Source organism: Vanessa cardui, chromosome 6, assembly GCF_905220365.1.
Source record: "Vanessa cardui chromosome 6, ilVanCard2.1, whole genome shotgun sequence".
In the NCBI taxonomy this organism is placed as follows: domain Eukaryota; kingdom Metazoa; phylum Arthropoda; class Insecta; order Lepidoptera; family Nymphalidae; genus Vanessa; species Vanessa cardui.
In genome coordinates, this window is record NC_061128.1 from 472,484 (window position 1) to 497,670 (window position 25,187).

The following is a 25,187-nucleotide window of genomic DNA, read 5'->3' on the forward strand; positions in this document are numbered from 1 at the left end:
AACGAAACATGATTTTTTCAAACATTTACCTGTTACAATGGTCACGTTTTATTTTTTCAGGGATTCAAATAAATATTGTCTGATCCCTACATTCAAAAGGTAATTTGATTAGCGAACAGATGGTAGAATTATCTACGAGACGTAATAAAAAAAAAACGTTTCCAAAGTTTTGACTTCGCCTTCCAAGCGGTGTAAAGACTTTAATGAAATACTTTAATAAAGATGGGTATAACTAAAAGCTGTTTAACTAATTGAATTGTCTGTAGTAAAGGCTTGTTAGTTGTTACTTCCATAACCACTTACTGATATATAATGAAGATTCGATAAACATTCAAACACACATATTAATCAAATTGGCCTTTTAACCGAAATTTTCACATCATACCCAATCATCATTAGAACCAAAGAATCAGTAACTCCTTTCGAAATGGTTTAATCATTTAAATGATAACCACAATTAAATGATGATTTGACTTGAAAAATAATAACTACTGAATTACTTGCGGCTTCTCGGAAAAATCTACATTCCGAAATTATGGTAGCTTCACTTAATATCTTTTGTTCAATGACGATTCAAAAGTTGTTGTAAAAATCAACTCGAATGAAGTATATAAATTTTCATAATGAAGTTATGTATTTATTTTTAATCGTTATAATTTTATTTTAATTGGTCGAAATTTATAACTTTCAAACTATCGCCAGCACTGTACGTCTCTGTCAGCTGCGGTTTCCTACTATCATTGCACGTAATTATTTTAGTTAATTAGTCATCAATATGGCGATTAAACTCTCATAGAGCGCTAATATTGCCAATGATCGTTGTATTTTCATCCTAACAGACTTTTGACAGTTTGTTTTATCAATTATTAGATGATATCATGTTTCAATTTTTACAAAGTAATTTAAATTAAATTGAATTTCATTCTTTTTAGAAACAGGTGGCATTTTGTAATGTTTATTTTTCTATTTACGAAAACTTAATTGGTTCCAACGATTGAGTTAGTAAATTTTAAGTTTGATAGATAAGATAGCTTTACATACTTTTTTTTAATCTTATTCATTTTGGGACTTTTGTCCAAGACAGGTCCGTCAGTCCCATTGTACCCTTTTCTTTTGGTTTTCACATTATTTAATATTAATTGCTATTAAGTAGAACTACAGGAGCATTCTAGCAGATTCTGACGAAGGATCTGCTAGAATACTTTGAAAAAATCCAAGATAAAATGAACATACATTTAAACTACATAAAAGTAACTTTCTCTCTTTCTGAGTCTTGCCATATTCCAAGCTTTACATACTCTTTAAAGAAATATTTATTATAGACTAGTTGTCGACCCGCGGTTTTGGTTGCGTTTTAGGGGCTGCTTGTCATATGTAAGGAAATAAATAGCTTATATTCTTTCTTGGAGTTCGTGTTTACTTCACACCAAATTTCATCAAATTCACTTCATTCGTTTGGCCATGAAAGAGCGAGAGCTAGACAGACCGAGTTACTTTCATATTTATAAAATGAATAAAGATTTACTTTATGTATCTCGTAAAAATTTATTTGGTATAAAATTTGAGATTTTACTTTTTTTTTCCTCATAGATAAATCCAGTTTTGACACAGCACTACATAATATAATATTTCAGAAGCTGACTGTATAAGAATTTTAAATTTTAAAAAGTTGATAAAATTTAGCCTTTATACCCTTTACATCGCTGCTTAAAGTTTTACGGATGAAAATCTCAAGAACTTTAAATTCCAGTGGGACGTGATATTTCAGCAGTTACTGTACAATCGTGCAAGTTTGCGGTACGAGAATTTTTAAAGAATAGGAGAATTTAAAAAGTAAGTAGTGCTCTTGTATGCTCTGTACCTACGTTATTTGAATGGCACACTAATTTGTGGAAACCTTTATTTCTGGATACCTGTATTGTTAAATCGTAATTTCAACACTTTTTGGAATTTAAAAATTTCTATACTAAGTTTAATCCATTTTTAAATAACTAAAATTTTTTAATTCAAATTTCAATTTGCATTTCAGTTAGTTTAGATAGAAAAAAAAGCGTGAAATTAATACTTGTTTATTTCCAGGCAGGATATATTTATTTAATTGTATTTATCTAACATGACTGTATTTTTATTATTTTTAATGTTGAAAAAAGAGTAACTATTGAGTTTCTTACTGGTCCTTGTCGGGAGAATTTACTTTCCGAACTAGTGGTAGCTTCACTTAATTGTTAAATGACGATTTATATGTGATTGTAAAATCCTACTTGAATAAAGTATATTTTGATTCTGATTTTTGTTTCGGAGAACCTCAATTATTGGAGAGAGATATAAATAATATTATATCTGAAACGTGTGTTCGCTGGGAATCGACACGAAGCCTTCACGTTTTATTTCCACTTAAAAGTTTCTACGAAATTGTGGTCGTATAAAAAGACTAAGCTATCCCAAATCGCTGGCTTGGGACCACCACGCCTACGTTGTTGGAATACGACGATGTTCTCTTGTTAAATTTACCATGAATGATTAATGTACTCTATAATACACTTAAAAAAAACCACATAACTAAATTTGTACATTTTATTTATATATTTTTTTGCCTTTATTACAGACTTTATTCAGTCTTCATTTGTTTCGCTGAATTTCTTCACAGGTCTGAAGTTTTATTTTCATAACGCTGGTGAATTTTGTCATTCAATACGAAAGTGATATCTACAGATAAATGAATTTGAGTTTATCATTCTAACTTGATAAACTGTAAGAAGATAATAAATATTATTGGCTAAATATTCGTTCATTTTATTTTAATTTTAACATTAATATATTCCACAGCCATAAATAAATACTTAGTATTTCGGATTGAAGTTAGCCAGTGTCACTACAGGCACAAGGAACATATCATAGTTAAGAGGATAACGACGACGAAGAAGACCGTTGGATGAAATTTTTTCCATTTCTTACAGGCCCTGACAGGTTTTATGGCATATGTGGCAAACAAGCAGGAGGCTCACCTGATGGAAAGTGACTACCACCGCCCATGGACATCTGCAACATCAGGGGGCTTGTAGATGCGTTGCCGGCCTTTAAGGAAGGAACGCTCCTTTCTTAAAGGTCTCTTTTTTTATGGGGTGACCACTTACCATCAATGAAATTAGCCCGTCCGTCTAAATACGACACAAAAACGTTAAAGAATAATTTAAATAGCAAGGCAATTTCCTCTAATCACAATTGCATTTGGTTATATTCGCGTTTTAGTCGCCCGTGTCAGCGACAGGTGCAACTCTGCTGAAATGTCCACAAAAATTAAAAAAGTTATACGAAGAGGTAATTACAACATGAATGCACTGCATAAAATAAAGCATTTACTTTATATATCATACGTATTTAAAACATTTTAATATTGAACTGAATTCATCACATATTTCAATATCGTATAATCGCTATAGTTATGAACTGCGGCTTTAATTTAAGTGCAAAAAATATAAGACATAAAAAATTATCAGTGTTTAACTACCAGTGTTAATTATCAGTATTAAAACTTCTAAAATTATCAATCAATGTATCTATAAACAAAACCGCATCAAAATCCATCGTGTAATTTTACAGATCTAAGCATACATAGGGATAAACAGCAGTGAGCTATTCTATTTTATGCCATGTAGTGATAATGATGATTATTTTAGTCAAATAAATAAATAAATATTGGACAACATCACATACATTACTCTGTAATAAATCCCAATGTGTTATGGAAAACCAGAAGTAACGAAGGTACTACAACCACCTAGACCCAAGACAACATAGAAAACTATTGAATTTTCTACATCGAATCGGCCGGGAATCGACCAGGACCTCAGAGTGGCATACCCATGAAAACCGTTGTATACACTACTTGACCACGGAGGTCGTCAAATACTGTTAATACTTGGCTTACCAACGACTTGCAAATATCCAACTTGGCTGATCATCGGATTCGTATTGACTTGACACATGTAATATCCGCGGTCTTCTTGCTGGACCTGGCTTACGTGGAGAAGCCAAGTCATTGCGTTGTCGTGAGACACGCTGAACCGAGCGAGTCGCGTGATCACGTGACGATGAATCGTCAGGATCATCTGTCTGTCTATGTGTATCCAGGCTACCTGTAAATAAAATTGCTTGTTAATAATTATATTATTATACTAGTAGTCGCCCGACGCTTTGCTCGCTTTTAAGAATGTTGGTTGTCATTTTTTAGGCAAAAAAGTAGCCCATAGTCTTGGAGTATCTTATATATGTATTTTGGAAGGATAAAATAAGGGATCAAAGCTCCAATCTTTAATTTCAGTTCAATCAGTCGAATATCCAAAAAGATTTATACAAACTTCCATCCCCTATTTTATCCCCTTAGGGGTGGAATTTATCAAAATCCTTTCTTAGTCGCTGCCTACGCCATAACATCTAACTGCCAAATTTCAGCCCGATTTTTCCATGGTTTGGGCTGTGCGTTGATTGATCATATGTCAGTCAGTCAGTCACTATTGAGTTATATATATTTAGAAGATATAATTTTTTTTTTAATCGTAGCGCCTTTTTTGAACTTATGTTTTATTAATTATTTTAATTAATATCTTAGAGTTACAACAATCATGAATCACAATACTAACATGACTATGATTCACGTTCCGATATTGAGAGCAATGGAATTAATATATTACTTATATTATTATTAAGCTAAATTTATTGAAGGGGAATAACCCAAGCCACAGTAAATTTAGTTCTAACTCGGTAGGAAATTGAATTCCAACCACATACAGTGTCGACCCATAATGTGCTTTACATACTGTTTCTAATTTTATATCCAATTATATACCGTATCTTGATAACTATCTTATACAACTATAACACTTAACTAGTGTACATATAAAAGCGATAGTCAAATGAATAACATAAGGATAACATTCGTAGGCGTTATTGTAATAAACTTGTAATCAAATACTCTTAATCATTCCTAATCCAAAATAAGCACAATCAAACAATAGATACGAACTTCGTTGATATAAATTGAAACGCAAAAGCTAACATTACGGGATTTCAAAATCTCGAAACCGAAACACAAACAAATGTACATTAAGCTGGAAAACTAGCTGAAACTCAACCGAGCACGCATCGTTGTTTACTTTGACGGAGTCACAGTCGCGTTAAATTTACCCGAGGAGACCGCAGACGCGGGCCGTATCGTGCCGCACTGCGCACTAGTCAATAGCTTGCATATTTTATGAGAGTTCTCAACTTGACTCCGTGTCTACTTTTGAACGTAGCGGTATCCGTGGATCTGTAACCAGGACTGATCGATCGTATTGTTGAAGTAATTTACTCTCCAACGGAGTTTTAAGACGAAGTTCAAACGGACGAATTAACGCTACGGATCAAATAAGTACGGAATACTGATGGACACGTAGTGATGTATTTTTAGACATTTGAAGGTATTTATATTGCTATTATTTTTCAGTTGTCAGAAGAATTATTATCGCTGGTATATTTTCCCCAATATAGTAAAGTAAGGATGACAAAGACCATTTTGGAAAAGAAGCAAATTCTTACTCACATTCAAATTGTAAGCGATAGTCAGAAATCAATACTAAATTAAATGTTTTGCATAAATCCATTTGGTCAGTCTGGTTAAGATAATAGAGCAAAGGTAAAGTTTAATACCAACCAAATCTGTGACCGATGAATTATGACATCAGGAACTCCACGGTATAAATGGCTTCGCTCCATCGATTATATAGCCATTAGCATCACCTAGACCTTTGTGAACATTGACACTTAATACCTTTCATATTTTTACTGAAGTTCATTCACAATTATTACTAAGCCTGAAGACATAAGAGCGTAAATTATTTTGCAAGTTAAATAAATTAATAGGAGCTTAAAAGCGTTCATCGCGTTCCGAATTGTGTAGGTTATTGCAATTGCAAATGAGTTGGTTAATTGGAAAACGTCAACCAGAAAAGTGGGTTAAATGTTAAGTACCATTTATCAACATCTCGACTTAGAAACACGTTCGCGCTAATTGATACCGTCGTGAAAGAGCAAGATGTACAGTCAGAGTTAGAAAACCTTCGTCAGTTTTTAAATTCATTCCTTTACCAATTCTTAAGCTCTTAATACCTTTTGAATCTAAACATCGAATCATTGCGACGCAATACGACGCAATACGTATGTATTTCTCGACCGGTATAACAGATTTTCGCACACGAAAATAGATCTTAAGGTGACGAACCTTTTCTTACCCTGACTGCACAAGCATAATCTAATCTATACATTTACTGGATATTCTAAGTATTTTTATTACGTTAATTTTACGCGCATTATCATCAGACTGAATATGTATTGGAACGTATTCAGTCTGATGATAATAGTCAGAAGTCAAAGATATTTGACTGTGTGTGTGTGTGAATTTTGTAATATTATTATTATTAGACACGTTACCGCCGTCTGTTGGAGCTTTAAATTATGAAAGTTCACAAAACAAGTTAAATTTCACAAGCATTTACATAATTTATCTTTGAAGGTGGATATTATAAGAAACTATATTTTTATTACTTGTTATTCCTTATATATGCGAAAATATATTACAAAATATGATCGTGTAACACTTTGAAAATATATAAGCTAAAACTTTTCGGTACGGTCTAAAAACTAAGCTAATCTATGTTTTAATGTCGTACAGCTTGTACATTAAACATCCACAGTTAACATTGGCACCCAACGTGGGACTTATGTAAAGCTACCCCCGGGCATGTACTGTAATTGCTTTACGCTCAACAACTTAAACGCGCTGCATACAAATATTGGAAATGGCGCATTCAGAAGACAAGTGTAGCTACCGTTTTGGGGTTTAATCCTGCAAAATCCGAAATAGCAACTGTGAGTGAACATATACTCGAATTTATTAGATTCTTTACAATATCAAATTGATGTTGAAACTATTTATGTTCCTCCTACTAAATATATAAATGAATCTGCTTTGCAAACTAACTACCTGCGTTCTCGCTGTTGATTGCACTAAGTAGTTAAAGTTTCAGATAAATATGACGAAGACGACGACGACTTAGAGTATAAGTTATCACGCCAAGTTTCACTTCAGCCCATGTAGTTTCATGTTGTTTCATCTCATTTCCTAGTATTTTGTCGTTAGCATCATTAATAATGCTAATCACAATTGATATTCAATTAAAATATTTCTATATTATATTGCCGATATAGCCCAGTGGTTAGAACGCGTGCATCTTAACCGATGATTGCGGATTCAAATCCAGTGAATCACCGCTGAATATTCCTGTGTTCAATTCATGAGGAAACCTGCATGTGTGCAATTTCATAGAAATTCTGCCAGTATTCCAGTTGCCCGCATTGGAACACCGTGGTGGAATATGTTCCACACCTTCTCCTCAAAGGGAGAGAAGGCCTTAGCCCAGCAGTGGGAAATTTACAGGCTATTGTTGTTGTAGTAAAATATTTCTTATTATTATAACGAATATTATATTATTATATAAGTGTTTTGTAAATATCAGAAGCATCAAACGAAACCCTCTACAAATCACTTAATCAGCTTGAAAATATCCAAAACAAACAGAAAGAATCGCAACTCGCAACTTGTCTCTCTCAAAGCCACTAAGCCTCTTTACCCCCACCTTCCCCCACCACATACTTAACGGCAATTTCAAGTAAACCACGCGTTATCTCGCGTATTACCCGAACTTTGCTCTCGAAGTGAGCAACTGTGTTTATGCGTACAATTGTTATGTTTTCGTATGTACAGCGAATACTAAGTTTTGTTATAAAAACTTTAATAATAAAATGTTAAACCTTATGTCATTTTACGAACAATGTTATTTTTATGACGTTTCATCATTACCATCATCGTGCCTACATAATATTATAAGCTTTACTCATAAAACAGACGTACCTACTTACTTACCACATATATATAACATAACTAGCATCCCGCCCCGGCTTCACACGGATGCTAATACTAAATATACTACAGAATTTGGTTTTTACGACATCACAATAAAAACTTCAAAAATTATCAGTATTTCTTTACTATTTTGTCCATGTGTGTGTCTATCTATTAAAAGTAACTGCATCAAAATCCCTTGCGAAATTTTAATGATTTAAATAGATATATATATAAGCATAGACAGCGGCAAGCGACTTTCTTTTATACTATGTAAAGATAATGATAATGATGATGATGACAAAAAATCAAAAAACACAAATAACGACAAACCACATTTTTATCTCAATTGATGACAGAGTTATCGCGATAAAGTGCTGTACAGCTTGAAACACGCTAGTAATATAAAGTGAACCATTTTTCTTAAATACATTTATTACAAGCATTCGATAATTATGAATTAATGATGTTGAAGTAAAATAAAACCGTTAAAAAAGTACGACGGAGTCTCTTAAAAAATATTAAATGTTTTAAATGTAATACATAATGAAATGAATGGTCACATTTTGCTAATTAGTTTTCATATAAACCTGTTAACGTATGATAACTTATCAATTAACATAAATTAACGCCTGACCTATTTGAAGAGCAAAACAATGATATTTGTTTTACTATCAAAGTTATCCGCTGGTCAGACAGCGTTGAAATTTATTAGTCGAACAAGGTTCAAATATTTATTCTATCTGTAGCTATTCTAAGAATATATCTTTATTAAATATTCATTTTGCACGAAGTAAGTAACAGTCTGTATATCCCACTGCTGGACAAAGATTTCCCCTTATTTTGGGGAAAAGTATAAGGAGGACTGGTTACACATGTAAATATATTTTTATGATACGAGCTGGTTTCCTCACAAGGATCAGTTAAGCTTGAGCTGAGATGGTCTAGTTAGTTAGTTAGTGGTTAGAACGTGTATATCTTAAACGATGATTGCGGGTTCAAACTCAGGCACTACTAAATATTCATGTGCTTAATTTGTTTTGAAAACATCATGAGAAAACCTGCATGTGTCTAATTTCATGTGTATGACAGTATTCTGTCAACCCGCATTGGAACAGCGTGATGGAATATGTTCCAAACCTTCTTCTTGAAGGGGAGGAGGTCTTTACCCAGCAGTGGGAAATTTACAGGCTGTTGTTGTTGCTGATCAGTTAAGAGTCACGTGTTCTTCCAAGACCACGTTCGCTTTTGTATGTCTCCAGTGGAATCATAAAACGTTTATTATCAAAAAGGTACCCGGTACCTGAACTATTCAATCGATAGTGCCAAAGTTAAAGTATATTTGATTAGGGTCGCACTGCCGTCTGTCCCCGTATACTCATATTTATTTACTCTTTTATGAAATCTATTTCTAACGATACCTTTTCGTTGTTTTTTTTTTGTATTATGCTATGAAATAAATGTTTGTTACATTTAGAATATTTTCATTGTATATGATTTAAGACTTTAGTTGTTAAATATGTATGTTCATTTGGAATTTGAAATTTATTTATTTTTTTATTTCTGTTATCAGTTTAAAATGAACGCAGCAAAATTGTATCGAAAATTAATAAACGTCTTACAAATAGCTTCTTATAATTTGTACAATAATTTAACGAGTGATTTATTTAGTGTATATATTTCAGGGCTTAATATTAATAATTTGTTATAGAAATTAATATATTGTTAATTAATTATCGTCTTAGACTTTATTATTGTATACAAAATACAACAACACCAAGCTTCTTGTAGTAAATAACACTTAATCATACATACCGCACGGGGTCTAACAAAAGTGAAAACTAGTTGAAATACAAAATTTAACAAATTATAATGGAAACCTTATCAAATGAGAAAATCACGCAGACGGGGTCAATGAACTTAGCGAATACCTTTTCCAAATATACTATGACATAAAAAGAAACGAACTAACATTACAACCCGTCCAATTACTCTAAAATTCCAAGGCACTCCATTACTACTTAAGTATTTACGAGGCGGCAGTATCGCGATAATAGGTCTCGTAAAATAAAATAAATAATTAGAGCCGCGGCAAATTCATGAATTACTAATTCCGGGTGCAAGACGTTGTATTAGGGAAGCGATACACTTGTCCGGAATCGTTTTCTTTTAATATTTTCTTCGAATAAAACGACATTCAAATGATAAATCAGTATGAGAAACTAAATATTTTATTGGATTTTAAACTAACATGGTTATTTTTATTATTAAAGTTATTAATTTCGGGATATTTACCATGTTTTTTATTTTTGTTCGGTGGAATTGTCCGCTTTACGAGAACTACGGAAAGACGAAGACCTTATCGTACTTAGAGCGGATAAAGGGAATGCTACTGTGGTTATGGATGTCACAGACTATGACAGAAAAATACAACACCTACTGAGTGATGAAAATACTTATCGAAAAGTGACCTATAACCCTACGGCAAGAAAAAACCGAGCTACGACCACTCTAATTAAAACCTGTAGGGATGCTATTGGACATGAGACATCAAAATATTTACTCCGGCCGAGAAACATACAACCGCCTAAATTATACGGACTACCGAAAATACATAAGCCAAATGTCCCGCTGAGGCCTATAGTAAGTCAGATTGGCTCGCCCACCTATGAATTGGCAAAACATATATGTAAAGTACTACAACCGTTAGCAGGCCAGACAAAATCTCATGTCAAGGACTCCAGACAATTTGTTGACATCTTGCGTTCGACTACGGTTGAGCCTGATGACTTGATGGTCAGTTTTGACGTCGAGTCATTGTTCACGAATGTACCTATCGTTGAGTGTATGGATGTCATAAAGGTGAAATTACAGCAAAATAACATACCGACTGAATATATGAAATTGCTACATCATTGTCTAGAGACGAGTTACTTTATTTACCAAGGCGAGTACTACTTGCAGATAGATGGTGTGGCAATGGGTAGTCCAGTCGCTCCTCTAGTCGCAAACATCTGGATGGAACATTTCGAGGAGATAGCCATGTCAACGGCGAAGGCTGTAACTACAATTAAACTGTGGAAGAGGTATGTAGATGATGTATTTGCTATCATAAAGGGAGACAATGATAGTGTAATGAATTGCTTAAATCATTTAAATAGCATCCACAGCAAAATTAAATTCACCTGTGAAATGGAGAAGAATAGATCAATAGCATTCCTTGATGTTAAAATTGGAGTACGTACGGATGGGTCGTTGAGCCATACTGTCTACAGGAAAGAAACGCATACCGACCGATATCTCCATGCTACTTCACACCACCATCCTCGACACTTAAACGCTGTAGTAACATCATTGACCAATCGCGCATACGACCTTTGTGATAAAGACCATATACAATCTGAGCTAGCACACGTTAAAGAGGTCCTACAACGGAATGGATATAAAGCGAGAAACACAGCTGCACGGAATAATAAGCTACTGCTACAGTACAGGGTTGAAAGACAACCAGCGTTTATGCCATATGTTAAAGGAGTGACAGACAAGATAGCTAGAACCCTGAGTAGATATGCGGTGAAGACTATCTTCACTCCTTTCAAGAAGATAGGGCAAATGTTGCGTTCGCCTAAAGATAGCTTTCCCCTGGAAAAACCCGGAGTTTATAAAATCGACTGTAGTTGTGGTAAATCCTATGTTGGACAGACGAAGCGTACGGTATCTTGTCGCATTAACGAACACATCAAGGCGGTAAAAAACAACGATACCAAGAAATCAGCCATCGCGGAACATCTCCTGGAAGCCGGGTCGAACCATTGGATCGAGTTTCATAATACTCAGATACTCTCGACAGAACGCCACTACATACCCCGACTGGTACGAGAAGTCATTGAAATAACTAAATTTAGTAATTTCAATAGAGAGGATGGGTTTCAACTGTCGAGAGTATGGAATCCAATAATAAAATTATGCAAACCCCCGCAAAATAAAAATAAAATAAAAAATTCGCGAATTGATACGGTGAGTTTCGTCTGCAAAACACGGGATCGAGTGTCGAGTGTACATAAAATAAATTCAACTAGTGACAATGGTAGGGGTGACAATAGTAGTGGTGACCGGTGTTTACGTAGCAAACGTACAAGAAAGGAGGTAGTTCGATACGGACACCTCTAACATTATCAGCATCTACCCGCACACTTCAGTCTCGTGAACAAGACATTCGTAGACAATGTCGAAATATCGAGCTCCACCGAACAAAAATAAAAAACATGGTAAATATCCCGAAATTAATAACTTTAATAATAAATATTTTATTGGTCTTATTAACAATTGCTAATGCTTATTATGCTTTAAAGATATTATATTACACTATAAATATGGACGCAAACATATGGGCTGTGATTTTTGTTTACCTAATTGATGGAAATATTATTGTAAGCATATCATACATTCATAAAGACAATGGCCTCTAATATTGAAATATTCTAACCAGATGTTGGAGGCTCACTTAAGGGCTCAAAGTACGCGCGTCTTAGGGGTAGTCCTAAGGGTCGGACGAATGAGGCCGGACCTCAGGGACGCCGTTGCTACCCTCAAAAATTTTGTTTATATTTTTAAGAATACATATTTAAAATTACTGAGCTAAAAGATTGCCTTGTGCTGTTATTTTAATGTAATCATTTCTGAGCGTCTTAGACATAATATGTTAGATAGATATTTTAAATTTAGATAGTTCGAGATTAAATTGTCAGCTCGGGAGTTTTCCAAACAAAGGTCTTGAAAATATTTGAAAACACGAACATTTCACTGTCAAAAAGTCTACCAAATGTTTATGACAGAAGGAAATACATACAAGCCATATTAAAAGTGATACAAAAAACTTGAATTATTATGATATTATTTTATATAAACATATATATATATATATATTAAAAGTAAAGATCTTCAAACTTTACGGTACCCTTAATTCAATATAAAAGATTAGAAGATATATCAATTTAATGTATACTCCATTTTTAGCTCCGAAAATTTCGAAGAGGCACCATGTTTTCATACTTGATCAAATTTTTACTGGCGGCGGGCGAAAAACAGATAAATAACTGGTTAACTGCCCTTACCCGCCGCACGAGCATTTCTCGCCTGTCTGAGTACAATGATTACATATGGCCGTGTTACCGTATATTGCAGATAATATATGCGGAAATTTTAAAAAACGATACCACATCCGAACCTTTATTAAACAACGCTGTTTCGGTTTCTGAATGTTTTCAGGTCATCATGACACAGGAGACTATAGCAGGATACTATTGAAATATAATTTGGATAAATATTATATTGTTTTTCTTAATCGTTCTATTTTTAAAATTCCAACCATAACTTAGTTTTGTAAATGAGGAGTGGTTGTGGATCGGCAGCCAATAACGCAATAGGCGACGAATGAGCGCTCTGATTAAAGTCCAACTAATTTGTCTGACGTTTATAAGGGTTTTAGAAACTGGAGGCTATTACAGTTACCACGAGGCTTTGGGTTTTGTTAGAAATGAATACCAGACCGCTATTTTTTATCAATTAATCACTTACGTTCGTTTAGGATTATTCTCATATGGACATATTTCACGAATGTACGTTTACTGTTAACTACTGAATCTATTTATTTATACTCCGCTCATCAATATAAATATACTTTGATATAAAAGAATACACATTTATACATTTAGATTTATATAACGTTTATGTAATTAAAGAACTTGCTGTTGTCATGGTATGTCATTATTTACTATATATCGATATTTTAATTTCAAACAATAATAAGGATGCAAGCAGATTTGTCTAATGTTTTTGCTTTTTTAATGCTGGATAAATATCTTGAAGAAAAATGTCTTGAATCTTATACACTTACATAATAAATTAATAGTACAATATTTATAACTGTTTAATTTGTAAGTGGAAAATGTTACAAATTAAATATTTTAAAATATTAAGATGTTACAAATTTCTCACTACTGGGAAGGCTTATAGCATAAATCGCTGATATATAGAAAGCTAGAATACGTCAATGTTTTATAACAACTATAACTTTTGCAACATTGTATATAGTCATATAAGCCCAATTCAGAATTCGAATCCAGGATAAATGTCCCGAATTTCACTTAACAGTCTGAAGGTGAAAAAGTTAGCCGCTAGACCCGCGAGTAATAATAATAAAAAAATATATACAGACAGATTAAATCACACTTAAGTAATAAAGCATAATTAAAGTACAATATAAACTTTTACGTGTAAGTACGCATAATAAAAAAAAAATCCCCAGCTTAATTAGTTTTGTTGTCCGTATTTCTCGCGGTTGCCACGGTTAAGTGTGGGTCGTCCCTCAGCTACTTTGCCCTGCCTCTGTTTAATTACCGCGGGGGTGAATTTTGACACCCAGTTTATTCACGCCACCCGGACTTATCGTACCGAGTCTCGAGATGCGGTTTACAGTTCAAGACTAATCAGAAACATCTAGAATTTGTTACTCCATTTTAATTGTGTTCATTTAGCATTAAGATAATACAAATAAGTTTTCTCGGCTGTGAGTATTTCCTTATTAGTTCTCGTTGTTATTAATCCATTGTTATGATTTTATGGTTTTCTATTATGTATATCAAGTTACAAATATAGTATCAAGATTGACTTTTTTCCTTTTTTCTTTGATTCGGAGCGTGAGCATTTTATTTGTACGTGTATATAACACATCAAAAGAGGGTACTTATATTTTAATTTGACCTTGAAATTTTACTTCATATTATACTTTCAATGTTATAATTGTACTAAATGACTCCTGGGTTTAAAGCTAGTACGTAATTAAAAGGAATATTCAATAATTCACCCAGATCCACTGTTATATATTAATACACATGCAAATAAAGTATGCGCATTGATCGAGCAAGTAACCGCTGGGCATGGCCAAAATTAAATCACATTAAATGTGTTTCATTCAAGTTAACTTTACAATAAAACCTTTTTGAATCGTTAATATTTAAAATCTACAATTTCGGAACGCAGCCTCAGGCGGGAAGAAACAAAAAGAGCTCGTATAGTTGCCTTTTTAAATTACCCAGATTTAAAATTATGCATTCACAATTATTGTTCTTGATCATACCAACGTTTGTTCCGAGCATCCGTTTAAAAAATATGCGTAGAAGTACACAAAAAGTTAAACATCTTTTAGAGAAGTAATTTTGAGTTTATCAAAATTTCTAATTGATCATCTAGTGTTTGGTGGTATTGGATTCTACCACCAAACTGCAAGGCAGAATAGTGAATAGCATCCAAAGATGATCAAGGCGAGGCGTAGAGGTTCGTTAAGTCAGCTTTGGAAAATAAAGAGTAAGATAATTAAAAATTGCTTTCAACATTTATATTTTTTGTCATGTTCAAGTATTTAAATTAAGTATAAATAATAACACATAATAAAATTAATAAATTTTGTCAGAAATTAATGTTATATAATACGGGGTTTTATACATTACAAAGAATAAAGTACCTTTTCATTAAGCCGTTCGTAACAAAGAACAATTAAAGAGTGAAAGAAGCCTCAATGGGTTAAATTCAACCCTTTGTGCGGTTTCGTCCATCGAATCTAGTTGAATTTTTTATGTTCAATTTTTGTGTAATTTTTAACGAATGACGGTAGAGATTTTATTTAATATATAATTTATTCATAAAACGACTTAATTTATAAGATTTAAAAATGATAATTATAATCTTGATAACTTGATACTTGGGTTTTGTCGAAAGTCCACGTGAGTAGCCTACCTAAGCTTTACATACTTAAGGTAAGAATGGCACCCTTTTTTCCGCTGGAAAAATACGTTAAGCTTTTCTGGAAGATTTTCCGGCATATGAAGAGGGGGATATGTGGGAAGAGTCTTGGAAAGTCCAAGAGACGAAGAGTGCGTTCTCTCCATTTCTCCAGCGGGTGTCGTGGGATCACTATCGCAAGCTACCGTGACGAAAGTTCAACCACCCGCTTCACAGATATTTTACCGTACAAAAGCTATATTAACTATTTTTTTATACAAGATTGAAGAGTGAGTGAGCTATTGTAACAATACGAGTAGCCTGTATACTTACTATACCACTCTGCTGGACAGTGGCAACCACCTACCATCCGGCGGTATGTTTGCCAGACCGCCTTCATATTATATGATAAACAAAGTTACAAGCGATCCTTCTAAATATATGAAACAGGCCTCAGCGAATTATAACAGCGAGATAAGCTCGGAATCTCTAATTATTATCTAAACGACAACATACGAGCGACTCATGAATAATTTAATTGGTTCGCTGCAGTCCGAATGGAGGTTAACGGGCCCGTGTTCACATCACGTGCCATTTTCTGACAGCCTAGGGGTCCTTGTTAATTTTGATAGTGTATTAACCAAGTGCACTCGCGTCTGCAATTTGAAGCGCCACGAGAAAATACCGTGCGAGTTTGAGCGTGATGGGATTAATTGTTTGGAGTCGTGTGCACTTACGAACTCTATCTAAACAATTTGGTAATGGCATTTCGTTTGAAGCGCGAGCTATCTATCTATATGTTGAGACATATAGACGGCTTGTCGAATTGTTTCTCTTAAAGACTTGGAAGATATTTGGAAAAGAAGAAAATATAATATTGGACAAAAAACTGTGCTTTTTCAGCGAATTTTTGTCTTAAATTCGACCAAAAAAATAAGCTAGTAAATATCTGAATTTTGTATCTCTATGATGAATAGACTTTATTATAATATATATACTAGTAACATATTAAAAAGTTAGTCACCCCGCCGCCTGTTTGAAGCCTCTACGGTGTTTTAATAAACTCATTACTTTGTTGAATATATCGTGTCATTTTCTGTTAAGATCTGCTTGTCCTTTTCTTATCCTGATAATAACGAGTTTATTAGTTAGTCATTAGTTTATAAACATTGTGCATTAAAATACGATCGAGTTGTTTTTTTTATGTTAGGGCGGTTTATTATTGACAAAATATTATAGTTCGTGTCGTGCATATTCATATGTTTTAGTTTATATACTAATTTTTTTTCTTCCAATTTAATTCGATTTGAAAATGTAAATGAAGTGCAAATTGAATCCATGTATAAATGAGTCAAAGTCCAGGTATATTAGATTTCATAAAAAAATGTATTGATCTGTTATTTAGATTATTTATGTATGTATCTAATTTTTACTTTTCAGAAAAGTCTCAGAAATAATTCGTCTTATTATACATCGTGCTCGTTCAATGAATTCCAAAACCTTTAACTTCATTTCGCCTTCAATATCGAGGCGTAAAATTTAATAATTGAGTACACGGCTCAATTAAGTAATAATTAAGTAATTTTAATAACATTTTTGACCCAGATACGATGCGCCTTTTGAGTTGGCTCGGAATAATACCAAGAATTGGAAACGATCGAACTTAATATTTTTCATGTTTATTTAATAATTGTATTTCATGGGTGCTAGAGCCGATGATCCAGTGGCTTAATAGCCCGAATTGAAGATTGTCAAAACAGAGGCTTATTATTTATGTGCTTTATCTAATAGAATATGTTGTGAGGAAAGCCTGCTTACATTAAACGTATTTAAAAGAGACTTAAAACAGTTGTTTTTCAGTGGTCAGTCAGTTTGTTTTTATTATTTGTTCTGTAATAATTTGCGTTGAGCTCACGACTATATATATTTGTATGAGCCACAGTCATTCTCCTGAATTTTATCAAAAATCTAAAAACTGGGTTCAGATTGCTTAACTGAAACGTTTAAAAATAAAAATAAGATTCTAAAACAGATTTAATATAAAAAATTAAAAATGAATGGAACCAAAAAAAATAATAACATTAACTTTTAACGTATACAAAGACAGACATGACCAGTAAGTCCTATACCATGCATTAAATAATATCGACATCTTTTTGGGTCAAACTATATGGTTACTTTTTTGAAAATATGGTTATGCTATTTTATTTAAAATGGTCGTCATATTTGGATGTATAATTCAGAATTTAAAATAATTAATAAAATAAACATTTGCCGTCACTTCGAGCGAGTCGGTCTTAGACCTGAGTGTACCAATAGATGTTTCACACCAAAATTAGATCATAAGAAATGAAAAGCATTAAGCTGTTATATATTTATAGTGATATTATAATTACAATGTATATAAGTATTGTATATTATCTCCTTTTACTTAGTCAAAGGGTTACATTTGAAACTAAGCTTAATTAAGCTTATAAATACTATTTTCTGGGTTTCCACCTTCTAGGTCATGTCGTCTATTTAATGTAATAATTAAATATTATTCTTTCATATTCAGCCTTTACAAAGTAGGTTAAAATAAGCGAGTATTTTAAATGGCGACGTTTCAGACGATTTTCTGCCAATTGCCGTGAAGTACCTCCCCAAGGGAAATCTTCTCTTGCCTACTCCTAGATGAAACGGCAAGCGTTTTGAAAACGGAACCACTTCTTTGATGCTCTGGTAAAGTATAATTAGTGTGAGACCGTATATTTGGAAGTTTTCGAATGTGTGTTTTGTGATGACGACTTTTTACCCTTTAATAATATGGTATGAATAATAATATCCTGTTCGGTTGAAAAGTTCTTTTGTAATAAACAACAAGGTATTTTTTTTTTAACTGAGTGAAATACTCATATAGATTACGTCTTAAACATTTATTATTTTTAATTATTAAACTTGTTGAAACGTAATTTATTCATAAGTCTATATTATTATATATATAAATATGAAAGTAACTTTGTCTTTCTATGTGTCTGTAGCTCTCACGGCCAAACCGAATTTCATGAAATTTGATTTCCAAGAAAGGATATATAGGCAACTTTTTGCGAATTTCTGACAACCAACAGCCCAAAATGCGGGTGATTGCTAGTATTATATACAATAATTTAAGGGTATTCCATAAGAGGCCTAAAAAATCCACATCCAACGGAATTTCTACCCCCAGCATAAATTCGATATTAAATTTAACCTTACACCGTTTTTTATTACAGCCAATAAATACGAACTTGCTATCTACCATCTCCCCACAGCATAAATTCACTATCAATACACTATATTTAGATCTCTCGTAACTCGGTGTCGAAACACTCGCATGAGATTAGAAAGATACACTAGCAGCACTTTATATTTTTTGTCGAGAAAATTTGGAGCTCCGAATACCAATATAGTACTCCTGTCTCCATTTTTCGTTTGAATAAACGAGGGTAACTTTGCACATTTAAAATGCATATGTTGGAAGTCGAATGCTGAATTTTAGAGCACTCTTTCCAATGCAATTTTAGAATAAAGTATTTTGTATTAATATACCTTTGTTTTGTGAAACAGTATCGAAACGCGAATGTCAATAATTTAATATATCGCTTGCATTCCATTCGAGTTAAACAAAAAATAATACGTTTATAAATTTAATTTATTTGAAATGTAATATAATATGGAATATATACATATATCCGGGCGTAGTTTTACATTCCACTCTAAAATATTCTATCGTGGAAACAATGTACAATTTTAGTGTTGAGATTCTAATATTGTATATGAATGCAAATATACATTCGATAAGGATTCAATAATAAATTAATGTCTATATTTCATTCAATTTTCTAAATCTAATATTACCTATTTTATTTACTTCATTTTATGACGATTACACTAAATTCGAAAATTATGAATAAAATGCAAAATCAAGCTTATGTTAGCTATTCATTTTTATCCGAATTGGGAGACATTTTATTACACACACTATACTGCACCACTATTCTGGAAGTCGACTAAATACATATAATATACTTTATTCGGTAAGGCTCTTACTAGGGCCATTGAGTCGTTAATTTACCGGATTAAATTATATTTAAATAGTTGACAAAGCTAAATGTAACCAATGAAGGGTGAATTTCCGGATCTTGGAGTTAGAAGTTTATCTCAACTAGTCGTGTATATTCAATGCTCGTCAGTGTTTTTATCAAAATAATCAATATAATTGTCAACATCACAATTATAAACAGGCAAATTGAAGACAGTCTGTGTGTGTGTGTGTGTGAGTGGTAGAGAGATTTTCTTTTTTATCAAAATAAATGAATTATGTTCCAATATTGAACTTAATTTTCTATATAATAATTCGTTCAGTAAAGTATAATCCCATCGGAAAACTCTACCACGTTGATCCTTATAAACAGAATGCCTATACACCAATTTTACAACTTAAATGAAGATGAAATTCCGTGCAAACTTTCATTCTCAATTTTAACTCTTTAGACGATGAATTATCGTTAGCAGTTTCACGACTAACTTTTATTTATGAAGCAAGCTTAAATACCAGTTTCACCTTTAATGTTCGAAAAATCTTTGGCATATTTTGCCAAACCTCATTGACATAAACTTCAATACGGATTTCCACATTTCTAATATCAAGAACAACTACAGCAAAAACAGCCTATAAATTTCCAACTGCTGGCCTCTTTCCCCTTTGAGGAGAAGGTTTGAAATATATTTAGCATAAGAAAACACTAAATAAGCATAAGAATATTCGGTGGTGCGTCCCTGGATTTGTACCCACAAACATCGGTTAAGATGCAGGCGTTCTAACCACTGGGCCATCTCGAATCTACTCTGCTTTCCCTTCAAAAAATTAGTAACTTCAAAAAGTATAAGAAACGACGAATTTTAGGTCTGAAACATTTACAGATTATACAATGTAATGTAGCTGGATTTGTTAAGATTAATGTAATGGTAATATTTATATGTAACTTACTTTGTATGTGCCAAGGTGTTCGACGACGCATGGCAGACTCGCATCGCGGCCAAGCGCCACCGTCACGTTAGGTATCGGCTCAGCGAACCTTGGCTCCTCTGTTAAAACTGTAACAAAAAATATATATAAAGCTTTAATTATTTTATTCATTAGCTTTTCTTTGTTATACAAAATAGATTTTAAGTAAGTTTACTAGGTTTAATATCTACCCTATAAACAGTATAGGTTATTGAAAATAATATATATTCTTTATTCAATTTGGCTTATAAAAGTACTTTTGATCTGTTATTTTACAGTATTGAATTAAATTTAAAGCATCGGTTCAGAAAGTAGACTCTACCGAGAAAAACTGATAAGAAAGTCAGTAGTTATTCTTTTCCAACACACGTATCCTGTTATTATAATTAATTAGCTGCTCAATGAATATTCTACTGTGAAGCAATGTTATTTAGTAATGTAGTTTTTCAGTTTGAAGGGCGAATGAGCGTGAGTAACTACATGTAAATAGATATAACCTCTTAGTTCGCGATGTAAATGGTGCAAGTCTCAGTGAAAAATAAATACATTAATATTTTAAGCAAAAGTTGCATTTTAATCTTTGTGTACAGAAACCTAAATGAGTATGATGTTAATAACCGAAGGAATTGTGATTCTAAATTTAAAAAAAAATGAAATAACATAGAAAAGATAAATTGATTGTAAATAATTTTAAAGACGCCTTTGGATGTTTTAAAATAGCTATGAATGATACTGTGACAGGCGAAACATTCTCCATTAACTAGGGTAAAGCTGATAATAGACGCTTTGTAAAATATACCAATAATGATGCCCAAGCAATTTCCAGAGTATTCAAATTAATAATTAATAAATACGAACTAAACTTTAGGATTGGTTTAATTTTGGATAAATTATGAGATGAAAAAAGGGTCTTGGAAAGGGCTGCTCTTAAAGTAATAAAGATAGACTTCTACGTGGTCTGGGTTAGAAGTGTGGGATGAAAATGGTATTATATTAATAAAATAGGTTTTTACGTTTCTGGAAAATAAAATATATTTGATATTTCTTTATTATGGATTTTTATACTTGCACCAAACCTATCGCTTTTTTAAGACCTTAAAATTTTTAAATCCAACTCCTTTCTTAATTGCAGAAAGTCTATCTCTCATATTCTTACCTGAGTTTGAAAAAATAAGGAGAATATATATGTTCACTATATGTATACTATATGTGTGTCTAAAAGAAAAACCTTCCTGGTTAAAAATCTTCAAGTTGTATTAATTTTGAGTGAGTCATACGAGTGTATGTCACTGTAAACGTATCGTAATCGCGTATTAATTAATTACAGAAAATTGTTTAATTATGTTGTAAAATAAGGAAGTTACTTATTTAATACAGATATTTTTTTATAACTGTATACATTTTACTTCGCCACAGTGCAGTGCTCTCGAATTTTAATTGGAGTGCCACGGCTTGTAAAACATTTTAACATAGTTTAATAAAATTTCGGACGATAGAAATTCTAAGCACAAAGCATACCTGTCTGTGTGTCGTCATAACATCGACGGTAATATAATATTTGACATATTTCATATTCACAACACAAAAAGCTTAAATGATATTATAGATAGCGCTATTATTAACGCGGCTTAGGTCAAATTCAACTCATCATATATTTTTGTTACAATAATTTGACATCTATGGTTCGATTCGTATGTCCTGATGACAAACGACCTTCAGATCCGTCAAATCTCCATCACCAATGACGTTTACAGTCTACAGTCGACAATGTGTGCGTAGCGCATACAACTATATTATTATACTTCGTTTGTACGTGAAATCATAATATAATATAATTATTTAATTTACGAAACTCTTTGATTTTACTTCTATTAGTTTTCTTCAATATTAGAAAGTCTTCCAATATCTATAAATGTCGATTTTTATAATCCGAACAACAAGACTGTTTGTAAAAATAACTCCGCTGCAACTTTCAACGAACTGATAGTTATCTTTTAATTTATCATGTTCAATTTTATTATAAATATCTAATTAATTATGAGAAATAAATTAAAGTTACATTTTTTATTATTTGTTTATACTATGTTGTATTCCAATAAATCATTCGTTTCATTTTTGTGTGTTTTTATACGAAATACTTACAAATATAAGCATTTCTCTGTAAAAATAAGTATTTAACAAAGACCAATCAATAACAGCTTGTAAATTTTTCAATGCTGGGCTAACGCCTCCTTTACTTTTGTGGAGAAGGTTAAGAAAAAATTATCTTATGCAAATTGGCAGATAAAGAAAACCTCATCCAAATAGAATTAGTATTTATTGAGAAGATAGTGGACAAAAATAAATACTTATAAGGTACATTGTATATATTACACATACGTATTGCATTTGTACATGTATATGGAAAGAATAGAGGTGCGCCTTTTTTTGAAGATGGGTAAAATGTTAAAGAAAATGAAATGAAAAAAATCACAGGTTTTTTATTATATAAGTCTACTTATCGCCTACATCAAGTAAGTGGTCACCTTCCCTTAGACATTGGCACTGTAAGAAATAATACCATTTTTTACAGCGCCAAACTTGCTAACTAAGATGCTATGTCCCTTGTGCCTGTAGTCACATTGGTTTATCCATCCTTTAAGCCGAAAGGAAACAATATTTAGCTACAAATCGCTGTTAAATTGTACACTATTAGATGAATTTTCATTACTAGGTTCAGTCTTTGAGCTAGATGAGCGACAGTATTTAATTGTATTACACCTATACTATGTTATATATGCATTATGATAATAATATTATATTTTATATACCTCCCGGTTTGTTGCATTATTTCTCATGCCATCAATATAAACGTCGAAATTTGGAACCGATCAATCTTCTACGTGTCTTTTCCGACTTGCGTTATATTTACCATAATATATTTTGCGCTCAACTAACGTAGGTATCGTAGATACGGGTATGCCTGATGCGGCCCAATGGTTAGAAAACGGGTATATTAACTGAAGTTTACGAGTTTGGGCAAACATCTCTTGATTTTTCATGTTGTTATTAAATCTTCGATAATTAATTACGACCACCGTTTCGGAAAGCAGCCTCCAGCGAGAAGAAACGGCAAGAAACTCGCATAGTTGCTCTTTTCAAATAAAAAGATTGTGTTCTTTACAATAATTAGTATCATGTGATGGATCCTGAGCCTATATACAAGCACTTTGTTTCAAAAAAGTACTCTTTTAATTAGTAATAAGATTTATTTATTAATTTGGTTTACATACTTTTTTTTTTAATTTGCAGTGATGATAACACTTGTAACGAGCTTACTCTGCCGTTTTATATTCTACTTAATATAATACATCAATCGTAAATACCTTAATGAGATATAAACTAATAATATAATTTGAGAATTAGTGACAGTCAAGCATAGAGAAGCTAATTCAAAACTTACTACAAACGAACTAAGTCTAACTACACCGCACACATTCAAATTGATTGATGCCACATCGTCACCGTTCCTCAAAGACACGCCAAGATATGAGGAGCAAGATTTAATTACTGAAGTTGAGAACCCTTCAAAATATTGTCTTCATTAAGACGCGCCCTTTGAGCTTGTTTTATTTGAAAAGTTTTCATGTAATTCCAAAAAGTTAGTTAGCCTATAACCGGTTTCGTTTACGATTGTCGCCTCACGTCGGATTTCTAGTGTTCTCGTTTTTTTTTTTTTAAATTTCAATGACACGTATATTAACTAAAAAAATTCATTAACACGCATATACGGATCTATTGTCAGTAATTCATTTAAATATCTATGATATTTCAAATAGACGCATTCAGAAATATATGTGAGATTTTGTAAATTGACATAAGCCATTGTAAGTAGCCAGCTTGATTAATTAGCCTTTTAACTAACAGCACAATGTTCTTAATCGTTTAAGCATTCAGACAAACATTAAGATGATTAGCCAATACATCTTTACTTATAGTATGGGGAACCCTTACTCTCCTATTTGAATATTATTAATGCGTTTCTCGAACATTGTAAAAATTTTATATAACTTTAATATTATACTCACAACGAATACAGACCATAACATAACCATACCATACCATAACAGTATATAAGTTTAAGGTATAGTTTATTAAAATATCTGAGAAGAGGATTATTAGTCCGACGCTATTATTAGTCAGGCTTGTTAAGCCGTAACAGAAATAACTTTGAGATTTATAAAACTTAAAATTATTATAGAAATATGTGCAACAGAATTTATCTATCTTTTATACATAAATCACAGTGCTTCGAAGATATTACAAGATGTTACAGAGATCGCATCAGAAGACATGTTCCGTAACGTGTTTTATCACTAAGTACCCAGGGGTGTGATTCTCGCCTCGATACTTATCTATATCTATAAGTAGTATCTAACAAAGTTGTTTTCTTTTTCTATCTGT

The 25,187-nt window shown here is 32.5% G+C and overlaps 1 protein-coding gene across 3 annotated transcripts in view; it reads right to left on the minus strand.

Annotated features, from left to right (window-relative positions):
• Positions 1–25,187, minus strand: part of LOC124530763 (lachesin-like) — a 79,249-nt gene that overhangs the window by 22,305 nt on the left and 31,757 nt on the right. For all 3 annotated transcript variants that reach the window (XM_047105038.1, XM_047105039.1, XM_047105037.1), the window contains exons 3-4: positions 20,727–20,833; positions 3,929–4,136 (exon numbers count right to left, since the gene is read on the minus strand). In XM_047105038.1, the coding sequence (XP_046960994.1) occupies positions 3,929–4,136; positions 20,727–20,833 (315 nt within the window). The remainder of the gene's footprint in view (positions 1–3,928; positions 4,137–20,726; positions 20,834–25,187) is intronic.